General features: G+C 51.1%; 2 protein-coding genes across 3 annotated transcripts; one reads left to right on the forward strand and one right to left on the reverse strand.

The window, feature by feature from the left end:
- Positions 1-749: 749 nt before the first annotated feature.
- LOC117849109 (indole-2-monooxygenase) lies at positions 750-2,923 on the forward strand. The gene is given in 6 exon segments (XM_072292771.1): positions 750-1,660; positions 1,663-1,937; positions 1,940-2,021; positions 2,024-2,137; positions 2,140-2,232; positions 2,235-2,923. Coding segments are annotated over 6 exon segments (1,473 nt in total). The 5' UTR covers positions 750-867; the 3' UTR covers positions 2,351-2,923.
- A 4,545-nt stretch (positions 2,924-7,468) lies between these two features.
- LOC117850658 (amino acid permease 3) lies at positions 7,469-10,605 on the reverse strand. 2 transcript variants are annotated; one of them, XM_034732516.2, is made up of 5 exons: positions 10,446-10,605; positions 9,399-9,535; positions 9,059-9,292; positions 8,864-8,957; positions 7,469-8,764 (listed from the first exon to the last, which is right to left on the reverse strand). In XM_034732516.2, the coding sequence occupies exons 2-5, from the start codon at positions 9,529-9,531 to the stop codon at positions 7,741-7,743; spliced, it is 1,485 nt and encodes a 494-aa protein (XP_034588407.1). In that variant the 5' UTR covers positions 9,532-9,535; positions 10,446-10,605; the 3' UTR covers positions 7,469-7,740. The 2 variants fall into 2 exon arrangements, with proteins under 2 accessions (XP_034588407.1, XP_034588406.1); XM_034732515.1 differs by lacking the exon at positions 10,446-10,605 and adding an exon at positions 9,674-10,368.
- Between the last annotated feature and the right edge of the window lie 1,070 nt (positions 10,606-11,675).

Raw genomic sequence — 11,675 nt, forward strand, 5'->3', positions numbered from 1 at the left:
AGAGAGGAGAGGGAGGGGAGAAAGGAAAAGGAGAGGAGAGAAGAGGGCTGCCAAGTGGACCCCACTGTCAAGTGGCGTCCATGTTAGCAAAACCACCCACCAAAACTACCCGATAGCCAAATATAAACAGTTTTAAGAGTTGGGTGGTCAAAGATTTCTGATTTTGCGATTCGATGGTCAAAATCAAATTAAGATGATAGTTTGATGGTTAAAATTGGACTTCTTCGTGAATCCAAGCACTTGATACATATGTAGCTGGTTCATCCGTGGTTGCCTTGTCATTTACTATGATGTGCATGCGGATGACGCAGCACATATAGTTGCACTTGCATGCACATATGTGAATTCATCTTTAAACCGCCCTGTATGTTCGTGCGTCCATGAGCAAAATTCGACATACTAACGTAACGTGACGCATCCTGAGTTCCTGACGTCCAACAAATGTTGTATTTTGTTAGGTTTGCGTGTTGATTTGAGCAAATTTATGGAACAAGAAGACAAGGCCTTTGCTGCCGTCGCCGGTCACCTATGACGTTCAGGTTTCAGTTTCACCGCTTCAGACTGTTTATAACGTAAAATAGAAGCCCAAAGTTGACCAAAAAGATAGCGACATCTGAGTTTCATACTCAAAAGTCTTCGTTCAACCACTTTAGGCCAGTAACATTTTCGTCTTCTTTAAAATATAACTATGCCTCAGTTCAATGAATATGCAAAGTAAAAAAAAGGTACTTGCGATTTTTTGTCCCTAGTAAGAACCAGTTCTTAGCTCAGCAGTCTAGCTGAGTCTACCAGAATTCAGCTAGCACCGCGTGCCAGTGCACCCAGAGAGCTCACTGAAGCGCTCTCGCAAGGACTCGTCAGCCAAACATGGAGCTGTCTTCCCTGCTTCTCCTCCCTCTCCTTATCGTCTTCTTCTACCTCAGCAAGGCCCGCGCCGCCGGCCGGAACACGCAGCGCCTGCCTCCAGCGCCCCGGGGCTTGCCCCTCATCGGCAACCTGCACCAAGTGGGCGCGCTCCCGCACCCCGCCCTGCGCGCGCTCGCCGCGGCGCACGGCGCGCCCGACCTCCTGCGTCTCCGCCTCGGGCAGGTCCCCGCGCTGGTCGCCTCCTCCCCGGCCGCCGCGGCGGCGCTCATGCGCGAGCACGACGGCGCCTTCGCCACGCGCCCCTACTTCCGCACCGCCGAGATCCTCACCTACGGCTTCCAGGACCTCGCCTTCGCTCCCCACGGCGAGCACTGGCGCCACGTCCGCCGGCTCTGCTCAGCGCACGTCCTCAGCGCCGCGCGGTCCCACCGCCACAACGGCGTGCGGGAGCGGGAGGTCGCCGCCCTGGTCCGGACCATCAGGGAGCGCGCTTCCTCTTCCCCCGCAGGCGTGGTGGACGTGAGCAAGGCGCTGTACGGGTTCACGAACGGCGTGATTTGCCGGGCAGTGTCCGGGACCGGGAGGTTGTCGCCGGAGGAGGAGGGGAGGAGGAGCGAGCTGTTCCGGGAGCTGATCGAGGAGAACACGGCTCTTCTGGGCGGGTTCTGCGTCGGGGACTACTTCCCGTCGCTGGCGTGGGCGGACGCTCTGTCCGGCGCCGGCGCGAGGGCGTGGAGGAACTTCAGGCGGTGGGACGAGCTGCTGGAGCAGGTGGTCCGGGAGCACGAGGCGCGCGCCGTGGCGAAGGCGACGAGGACTTCGTGGACGTGCTGCTCGCGCTGCAGGCGGAGAGGCAGGACGACGGGTACGAGCTGACCAGGGACGCCATCAAGTCGCTCCTGGCGGACATGTTCGCGGCCGGGACCGAGACGTCCTTCATCGCGCTGGAGTGGGCCATGTCGGAGCTGGTCAGGAACCCCACGGCAATGCAGAAGCTCCAGCGCGAGCTCCGTCGCTCCGCGCCCGCGGACGCCGCCGGCGCCGTGGCGACGACGACGACGACGCCGTACCTGCGCCGCTGCGCGCCGTCGTGAAGGAGACGCTGCGGCTCCACCCGCCCGTGCCGCTGCTCCTGCCGCGGGAGTGCATGCGCGACGCGGCCGTGCGCTGGGGTTCCACGTCGCCAAGGGCACGCGCGTGTTCGTCAACGCCTGGGCCGCCGGCCACGACCCGGTGTCGTGGGGCGCGCCCGACGAGTTCCGGCCCGAGAGGTTCCTGGCGGAGGACAGCGAGGTGGACTTCCGGGGCGCGTTCCGTTCGGGTCCGGGCGGCGGGTCTGCCCCGGGATGCAGTTCGGCCTGGCTTCGCCACGCCGGAGGAGCTCGACATGTCGGACGCGCCCGGGCTGACCACGCCCAGGCGGGTGCCGCTCTGCATCGTGGCCAAGCCGGTCGGTTGGGAGGAACAAAGCGTAGCGACGTAGCGTTACGATGCACCCCAGTACAAATGGGCCGCAAGCCCATAAGCCAATTGCTCACTGTGGACCCAAAATTAATATTGCGATCCAACAATGGGTATCTCAAGCAGACAGACAAAGGGTTTGAAATTGGGACCGTCTAGCTAACAACCGGCTAATTTTATCTCAGCCATCGGTCCTTCTTTTTTCGTCCAATAAAATTTTCACATGGCTTGCTTGCTGGCAAACAAGTAGAAAATGCACCAAAAAACTTTTTCACTCAAAAAGCTTTGCATCGACGCAGGAAAAAAAATACGACAGGAAACGGGCATCAAAATCAATTGGTTTCCATGCCACTAATAAAAACGGAGCATCTACCTGACATTCGACTAAACTTTTGTGAGCCATCACTTACCAAAAAGGGTGTTATAAGAGAAATTGGAACGGAAAGAAACGTTGTTGTTTTCAAAGTTCTATGGAAACTATCCATCACCTCATTTTTATTGTCATCCTGTCAAGTTTTATGGCGGGCTCTACGTCTTGTTTTTGTTTGCTCCACCTTTAAATGTTTAACCAGTGGATCAAACTGGGGTAAAAAAATAAACCTTACTAATTTATGTTGGCCAATTTGACTTATTTTTTACTAATGTCAACCAAAACTTTTTGAAGGTTCTATTCAGTAGTACATTCGCAAGGTACTGAGTCTGGTTTTGGACTCAATTGCAACGAAGTGAGGAGCACCATGAGAAGTAGAACCCAATTGGATTTGGGCCATAAAAAAAGATGCTAACTGCCCAGTCCATATTTATATTATAAACTGAAATAGGTACGTACAAAGAAAATCACAATACCATCTAATTGCAAATTATATTAGCTAACTACCAATTAGGTAATTTCATTGCAAAAATGATAAAAAAAGATTTAGAGAAGTTGTGTATATGCATGTAGTTCTAAGCAACGTTTATAAAAAGATGGACAAAATTAAAAGTTTAATAAATAAAAATCATATTATGAAATACTAACCATTTCTGCATGTGTGGAATGTCACTTATTTCAAATCACTAAAAAAATGGTTGCGTTGTTGAGTGCATGTAAAGACAAAAAACACATAATAAGTATTTATTATTGGGATAAAGTTTTAGCCACTGCAAGAAACCAATACATTAACGAAGGAGGAAGCCTGATACATTCGGTCAGTATAAGGGTGGAAAAAACAAAGGAGAAAAGATGAAATTAAGTACACACAAAGCATCACAGAACCTTCGATCCAGCATTCCAGCCTCCAGCTCAAAAACCACTCCACAGTCCAAGATTCCAAAGCACTAGGAAAATGAGAGGTTAGGGCAGTTAGCCGAAACTCCACATTTTCGATTCTCAACGCAGCACTGGCTGACTGACTGAAGCCACTCGCTCTCTGCACACTGCAGCATCTACCTGTCCGATCCGTCCGTCGGCACAGCAGCGATCCATCCCATGCATTGCAGTTTTTCTTAAAAAAAACCGGCTTGCAGGATGAAAAAATCTGCAATGCAATGTTCTCTCGATCTCTTTCGGGTGCTCTACTAGTGCAGACAATAATGCGTGCGCTCGATCCTCATCTCATCGCATCTCACAGTAGAAAACAGTGCCCGGCAGCGTATAAACACCATCCGTCAAAAGCAAACCGGCCGCAAGCTGCAAGCACCAGCATCCTGTACTGATGGGATAAGGAGGGAACAAACAACGCAGTGCGTAACCGATATATCGCTCCCCGATTAACCCCAACTCCTCCGTATATATTCGCAGTTGATTGTTACAACGAATGCTTATGCATATAGTATACGATGCTGGCTCGGGTGATCTCGCTTTCCCGGCCAAAATAATGCTGGCCAATCCATGGCACACCTTTTGACCTTCGCAGCAGCTGTAATGCAGCTGTGTGCTAATCCTGGGCCCTTTGTTGTTGGATGTGTAATCTGGACCTGGATGCGTTCCGGGTCCGTCTGCTCGCGCGTGTAGCGTGGAGTTAGTTGCAGAGCGTCCAGGCATGGGCTCACGATCAGTTCGGAGGGCGTCCGGGTGTACTACTGCTACTGTGTTTAGCTATAGCTCTTGCTGGCCCAGCGCCTCCGTAGTAGCTGCTAGCTAGCTGCTCTTGGCTCCCACACATGCTGTCCAATCCAGCGATGCGATCTGCTACTGATCGCCAGGCCAGCAACTGACAAATCTGTTTGTTCTTGCCTGCAGTGTGTCGTTTGTGATCGTGTCGCGTCCTCGTGCGATTGCCCGCGCGCGCGGTGGTGATGCAGAACTGCAAGGCACGCGCGTCGTCGCTTGCAATGGCCTACTTGTGCCGACGCGGCTTCGGTCCATTATTGCGGTACTTTGCCGGAATTCAGAACTCTTCTCATCCCTGCATCACTGCAGCCGAGATGCGACCGCGATCGCAGCAGCTCGATCTCGTCCTCCTCCGGGGGAATATATGCGCGTCTTTCCAGCGATTTGATCGACCAACTTGAAGCAACCAAGCAGGACCAGGACCTCGCGGTCGCGCTCCTACAGGCGTGTAGGTGGGGGCTGCCAGCGACCTACACTCGCCGCCGCTGATGGAGAAGGCATCGGCTCAAGTTGGGCGTCGATCGATCCGCGCGCACGGAAGGAACCACGCAACAGCGAGCAGAGCGCGAACATTCCCCGATCGAGCGCATGCACGGCGGCCGCTCTTTCCGGTGAGCGGACAGGCCGGAGACGACGACGGAGAAGGATGCTTCCGCTGCGGTTAATTATACGGCGACGGCAGAGGAGCAGAGCGGCCGGGGGCCACGATCGTGCGCCACCGCACTGAAAACTCTGAAAGGCTCAGTCTTGGACAGGTCAGGCAGGCAGTGCGTTGATTGGAATCAATCTCGCCAAAGAGGGGATTATTGTTATCGCAGGGCGCGGTGGTGGAGCCGAGCCGAGGGATCTTTGGAGCGTCTTGTCCTGATTGCGGTTATCACCATGGTCGGAGATTCTTCCCGGATCCTTCCCCTTTGCCGCCACCGTCGCCATTAGCCGCCGGAAAAAGGCTTAATACGGCGTCCGTACTTTGCTTTGTCCAATCACCACCGAAATCTGACCGGTCGTAGTGGCTACGGTTGGGCAGCGGGCTCCCCTTCTCTCACTCTATGATTGAATTCATAGACTAATTTGGATCACATTGGAAGTTTGGTACCAATTAGAATGACTAAACGTGAACTAATTATAAAACTAATTGCATAAGCCGTGGCTAATTCACAAGATGAATCTATTAAGCCTAATTAATCCATGATTAGCACATATGTACTGTAGAATCACATGATCAAATTATGGATTAATTAGGCTTAATAGATTCATCTCACGAATTAGTTTTCATTTATATAATTGGTTTGTAATTAATCTATATTTAATACTTCTAATTAGTATGTAAATATTCGATATGACAGGAATTAAACTTGGATCTCATGAGTGTGCCGAGTGCGTGTTGGAGTGCGGTTGGTTGTTGAGGTGTCCCTGGCGGCCTGGCCCTCAACACCCACCCAGCTGGAGATCCGTCCGACGCTGACATGGCCGATTTCCACTGATATGATCCCACCCAGGCCCTTCGAGCTCACCTTCCTCTTATCTCGTTTGGATCACATGTCATTATTCGTTACTTTCGCATTTCTGCCGTGTAACAGAGGAGCCTAGCTTTTGTACCATTTCTGGTCACTCACAGCCTCTGCCCTCTCCCTCTGCATTATCCATGCTGTGAACCGGGGAGTGAAAATTCATGCGAGTTGCTTCCGAGCCCTTTAGCTTTGGAAGGGTTTACCGCGTACGATGCCTTGGGTCATTTTCTATTCGGTTGACTGACTCTGGCAAAGTCGGCATAGGCATGCATACAAGCTAGTGTCACTCCGTGAGCCGTCCCTTTTCCTTCACTGCAGATGCTCCATCTACTTTGCAAGTCATGGAGGTCCAAATATTCGGTGCTTCTAGCCAAAGGAATCTGATTGAGTTGCATGTACACATCAGTTTATTCAAAAGCTTAAATTAATGAGAAAGATGAAAAATTTACTTATATTTCAATACTCATTCTCACATCCCTGCTCCCTCAAGTCTCAAACCTGCCTGCCAGAATCCAAACTCGAGGCCTACGATTCCTATTTTTTATTAAGCTGCATGCAACTACTAGTCCAAACCCAAAAACATAAACTAATGGGCAAAGGTGGATTATCCGTTAATACTTCAATATCTAGCATCGGGAATTGTTGATGTAGAAATTTTTGCCCTTAAAGATATGTGCTCTCACACGATTATTTCCGTTAAGATGCGTGCATATCATATTCCTACAATGAGAAATAAAACAGCTCAAATTCTGTAACCTTTGCCATGCGAAGTTGTAATCGAGTCTCGTGAGAACATGCATATTTCTTACAAACACAATTCTCGTTAGAGCACAGGAATTTTACATGACTTTTTTTATGAGATAGGAGGGGCAAGTCCCTATTGATATACTATATATATTAAATAAAAGAAAAGTTACAAAGAAATACAAAAGGAAAAAAGAAAAGCGACACTAGCTCATGGAAGCTAGCCATTCTAGAATATCCGGGAGGTACTTTTCCTTTGCCTTCTGAATAACCATGGTAAACTCATGTTTAAAGCTGTTTATGCATTTCAGTTGAGACTTGGTGGTGCTGGAAGATGTATTCATTCCTTGTTGTTCAGATACTCCAGATCATCAAGGTACTTACACCCGCAGTGTGGTGAAAAGGCGATGCCCCTATTTTTCAGTTTTCAAAAGCCAGCACCGAGAAATGTATAGTCCACAATACCTATTTTGCGTCAATAAAATAACATTCTCCAGTCACAGTTGGAGATGAAGAAAGCAAGAGAGGGAGAGGATTACTTCTCGCGCCAATGGAACCAAACGGGAAAAGGAGGTGGTTGAGATGAGAGGGAGTATTTTATCCATGGTTAGGGCCCACAGTTGTTTCGGCATCGACACCACACACTGCGCTGAAAAACGAGTTGAAGCATCGTCGCTGCCTGCAGTACGAAATGACAGTTCCAAGCCTCGCTACACTGCTGATGCTCTTATTTCCGTGAACTTTGTACGGCTCATTCCAATAATGCTCTGATCAAACAGATCCCACACAAGCATTTGACTTGGAAATACACCTTTTGATTTCTCTTAATTCACTACCTTTTTCAGTTAACCAGATCACAAACAATGGAAATTAGCAAGGACACGGTACATCGGCGAATGCAAGCTATACGCATCACCAAGAACACCACTTTTCTTTTCTTTTCCTTTTTCTTTCTTTACCGTGTTGTAATAAATTAATAACTAATTTTAATTAAAGACTGCACATACTAGGCGCCCATCATCTGTCCATCAATCTGTGCATATGTTCAGTGCATGGAACGATCGTTCAGTAGGTGGTGACGAACGGCTTGTAGACCTTGAGGTCGGAGATGATCCCGGCGACGGAGCCCGCGGCGGAGGCCACGGTGATGATGAGGCAGGCGAGGCTGAGCATCTGCAGGCACACCCACCGCGTGCTCCACCTGGGCACCTTCTTCTGCACGATGTACATCTCTACGGGGAAGTAGACGGTGAGCGGCCAGAACCCCAGCGCGCCCAGCAGCCCGACCACGTCGTTGAAGAACGGCAGGAGCATGGAGATCACCGTCGTCGCTACCACGAATGCCGTCCGCCACGTCAGCCGGAACAGGTTCAACTTGTAGCACCGGCCGGCGGAGCCGGAGAGGGAGAGCGGCACGTCGACCTCCCCGGTGATGTACTTGGATTTGGGCCACTTCTGCTTCGCCCACTTCTCCACGAAGGCGAACAGCGGCTGGCAGTACACCTGATAGGCGCCGACAAGGTGCACGACGATGGCGGCGTTGGCGACGTCGAGGAGCCAGAAGGGCTCGTAGAATCCGAAACCCGTGAGGAGGTTCCCGGGGGCGTTGTCGCCGAAGGCGGCGTAGCCCATGCAGCCGCAGAGCATGTAGAAGAGCGTGGTGACGGCGACGCTGACGACGGTGGCGCGGCGCATGACCTTGGACTCGGATGGCGGCGGCGCCCGGATGGTGTCCTGGATCTCGATGAGGATGAGGGAGTAGGAGTAGGCGAAGGCGATATCGCCAAATGCCTGCAGGCTGCGCCACACCTTGTCGATGGGTGTCACCGCGCCGATGCTGATGCCCGTGAGGCTACCCTGGACGCTCTTGTTGGCGACCACCTGGACGATGCCCAGGCCCAGGCCGATGGTGGAGTAGGTGAAGGACATGACGGCGGCGAGGATGGAGAGCCATGATATTTGGTCGAAGTCTGGGATCTGCGAGAAGAAGATCTCTGCCACGCCGAAGATGATCATGTACGGCGTGCTCGAGATGCTGCACGGATCGCCGTGCCCCTCCACGTGGAAACAGTTCGCCTTCTTGATCGCCCTGTACCACGTCACCGCCATTTAGTAATTCATCAGTTACAAGCTGAGTTCAGCTCAATACAACACGCGTGCAGCTGGAGCGTTTCTTCGATGTACTCACAGCATGCTAATGGAGGCGGCGATGGTGTAGCCGATGGCGACGCCGACGATGTTGGCGTACTGCAGGAAGCCGCAGATCTGGACCTTGATGCCACCTGCTCGACGAAACGACAATGAACAGCGTCAACTCTTGCTCTGCTACGGCAGACAGCCAAGAACGGGGAATTCATCAAGGAGGCGTGCGCACTGCACGTACTCAGGTTGGCGTTGACGGCGTCCATGTAGGTGTAGTTGCGCTTGCCGGTGCACGGGTCGCCGGAGCGGTAGCAGTCGGCGAGTAGGGCCGAGGTGTAGTAGGTGACGAAGGAGAAGAGCAGCATGACGGTGGGGCCGGCCACCCAGCCGAGCTGCGCGATGGCCCACGCCAGCGACAGCACCCCGGACCCGATCACCGCCGTGATAATGTGCGCGCTCGCCGTCCACATCGTCCCTGCACGGAGCGGCAAACCATCAGTTTCCTTTCCGGCGATCGATCGTATCCCGAGTACTGGCCAGCAGGCCGCTCTGTAGAGCTAGGTAGCTTGCTAGCTGCTTACCGGTGCGCTTGAGGCGGCCGTCGTCGTCGTAGCACTTGGAGGCCGCCGTGTGGCCGAGCTCCACGGAGGTCACCTCCATGGCCGCCGCTGCGGCGGCCGGGTAGCAGTGCTTGGGCACGACGTTCTCCCCCATCTCTCTGCACCAGTTGCACAACACCCGACACAGTGAGACTTGCAGCTAGAGCACAACAGAGCTCAATATCGTACTGTAACTCTAGAAGACAGTCTGACACTAGTTCGTGCTCTGGCTGGAGTTGATCAGCAACGTGACTTACGCAGCAATTTATACAGCCTCCGGTCGACAAGACGAGCTGCTACTGCTACCACTTCAGGTGCTGAGCGACACAAAGACGACTCCGCGTGGAAATTGAAATTTCAAAGGCGGCTACGACTCGGGCACTCACTGAGCTCGTGGTTGGCTGTGGCTGGTGAAGTGACTCTGAGGACGAGGAAGGGAGGGTGGTGGCGGCAATTTATAGCCGGTTGCCTGGAAGGCGCGGGGCCGTTTCACAAGGTTTTGGCGGCAAATTGTGCTTTTCTCCAAGTGGACTATGCAAAGACTTGAATGGTGGTGACTGCTGTCTGCTGAGAATCAAAACGAATGCTCCACACAAGTTACTGGTAGTGTATTCTCATACAACTTGCATTGGCACAAGGTTTTCTCAGAAGAGTGGACCTCGCACAGCACAATAAGGTTTCAGTGGCCCCGAAAAACAAACGTGGCTGAAATGCAAGGGGTTGAGCCCATGGTCAGTCTCTCCCCAGGCACGCTTGCTCTCGGCCCTTTGACTTTGAGTCTATGGGCTATGGCTACCTACAATAGTACAGTACAGGACCCTACTGGTTCGCCTGCTGCATGCCCCCACACGAGATCCTGATCGGAGATCTTTCTCACTGGGGATCGGACAGTGTCCATCCACTGACTAACGCAAAGAAAGTAAGACCACCAAAACCTTGTAAGAAGATGCATCACACACCACAGGCCCAGAGATAGGATAAGATCGCAACAGTGTACTACAGCCACATGCCATGCATTTCGTTAATTACCTTTGCAGAAGTCTCTCCTCCGGCAGCTCCCCTTCTCCTTGCTCTTGCAAACAGAGCTTGAAGATGGAGAAGAGCTGCAAAGGTTCAGGGGGTGATAGATCAGGGTTGATCAAGCTTGGTGTGGTGTGTCATGTATGCAGGCTGGCCGGGTTTTTATAGGGGTGTGGTGTCAAAGCCTGCCAATAATCAAGGCTTATTAGTGCCAGGGGTTTCTCGGCATTGTGTAGGATCAGAGAGAAGGGACGGAGGGTGCTGAGGGGTTTGCGCCCCACGGGCTCTCGACCACCCTTTAGCTCCCGTTGGAATAAGGTTCGGTGCGTGCTAGTCCCGGCCGCGAGATTGAATAAGTTGACGGCCCACTAGGGATCGTATCATGATCTTGCTCGCAGCGGAGATCATTCCCCTTGTTGTATCGCAGGAAGCGGAAAGACTTTGCCGCAGTGGTTTCCTTCATTTCTGGCTCCCAGAAACTCTTAAGGGCAAGTAAAGACTATGTAGTGCTGCATCGTTTGCTAAGCAGCCCTAAACTATTCCGTAGAACAGAGTCCATTGGTGGTTGAGGCAAAAGTCAAATACATAGATGCTTTAACAAGGAGGCTGTTCTTAGGACTGATTTGCTCTTCCAAAGCCTGCACAATTGTAGGACCGTATGGATGTGAATCATGCCTACTCCTTTTCTTTTGTTTTCCCCTAAAATCATCCCAAGCGCTGCTGATGTGGCTATCTTACTATTACTAATTGGAGGCTCCTTTTGAAGCCTCTAGGTGAAGCCACCCAGGATTCCTAGGTGGATACTCTGGAAAAAGAGAGAAATCCTAGAAATTCTCACAAAAAAGCAAAACATCCAACCATCAATCGATAGATTCGAATCATCATAGCTATTGGATCTATAATATTTTTAAAAAATTACCCACCTATGCCATTATGAAAATAGCCTAAAGTAATCCCCTAAATCTATATATAAATTACCCACCTCTGTCATTATATAAAATAAACTAAAGTAACCCCCTAATCTTCATCAAAATTATCTACTTATGCCATTATAAACAATATTTAAAATAACCCCTTAATTTGCAACTGAATTGCCTACCACTATTACTTAAAAAATTTAAACCCCTTAAAATTTGCATCTATATTACCCACACATGCCATTATTAAAAATAACATGAGGTAACTCTACGTTTGAATCAAATAACCTTAATTAAAAATATATAGCAATATATGATTCTA

The sequence above is a fragment of the Setaria viridis genome, chromosome 3 (assembly GCF_005286985.2).
Source record: "Setaria viridis chromosome 3, Setaria_viridis_v4.0, whole genome shotgun sequence".
NCBI lineage: Eukaryota > Viridiplantae > Streptophyta > Magnoliopsida > Poales > Poaceae > Setaria > Setaria viridis.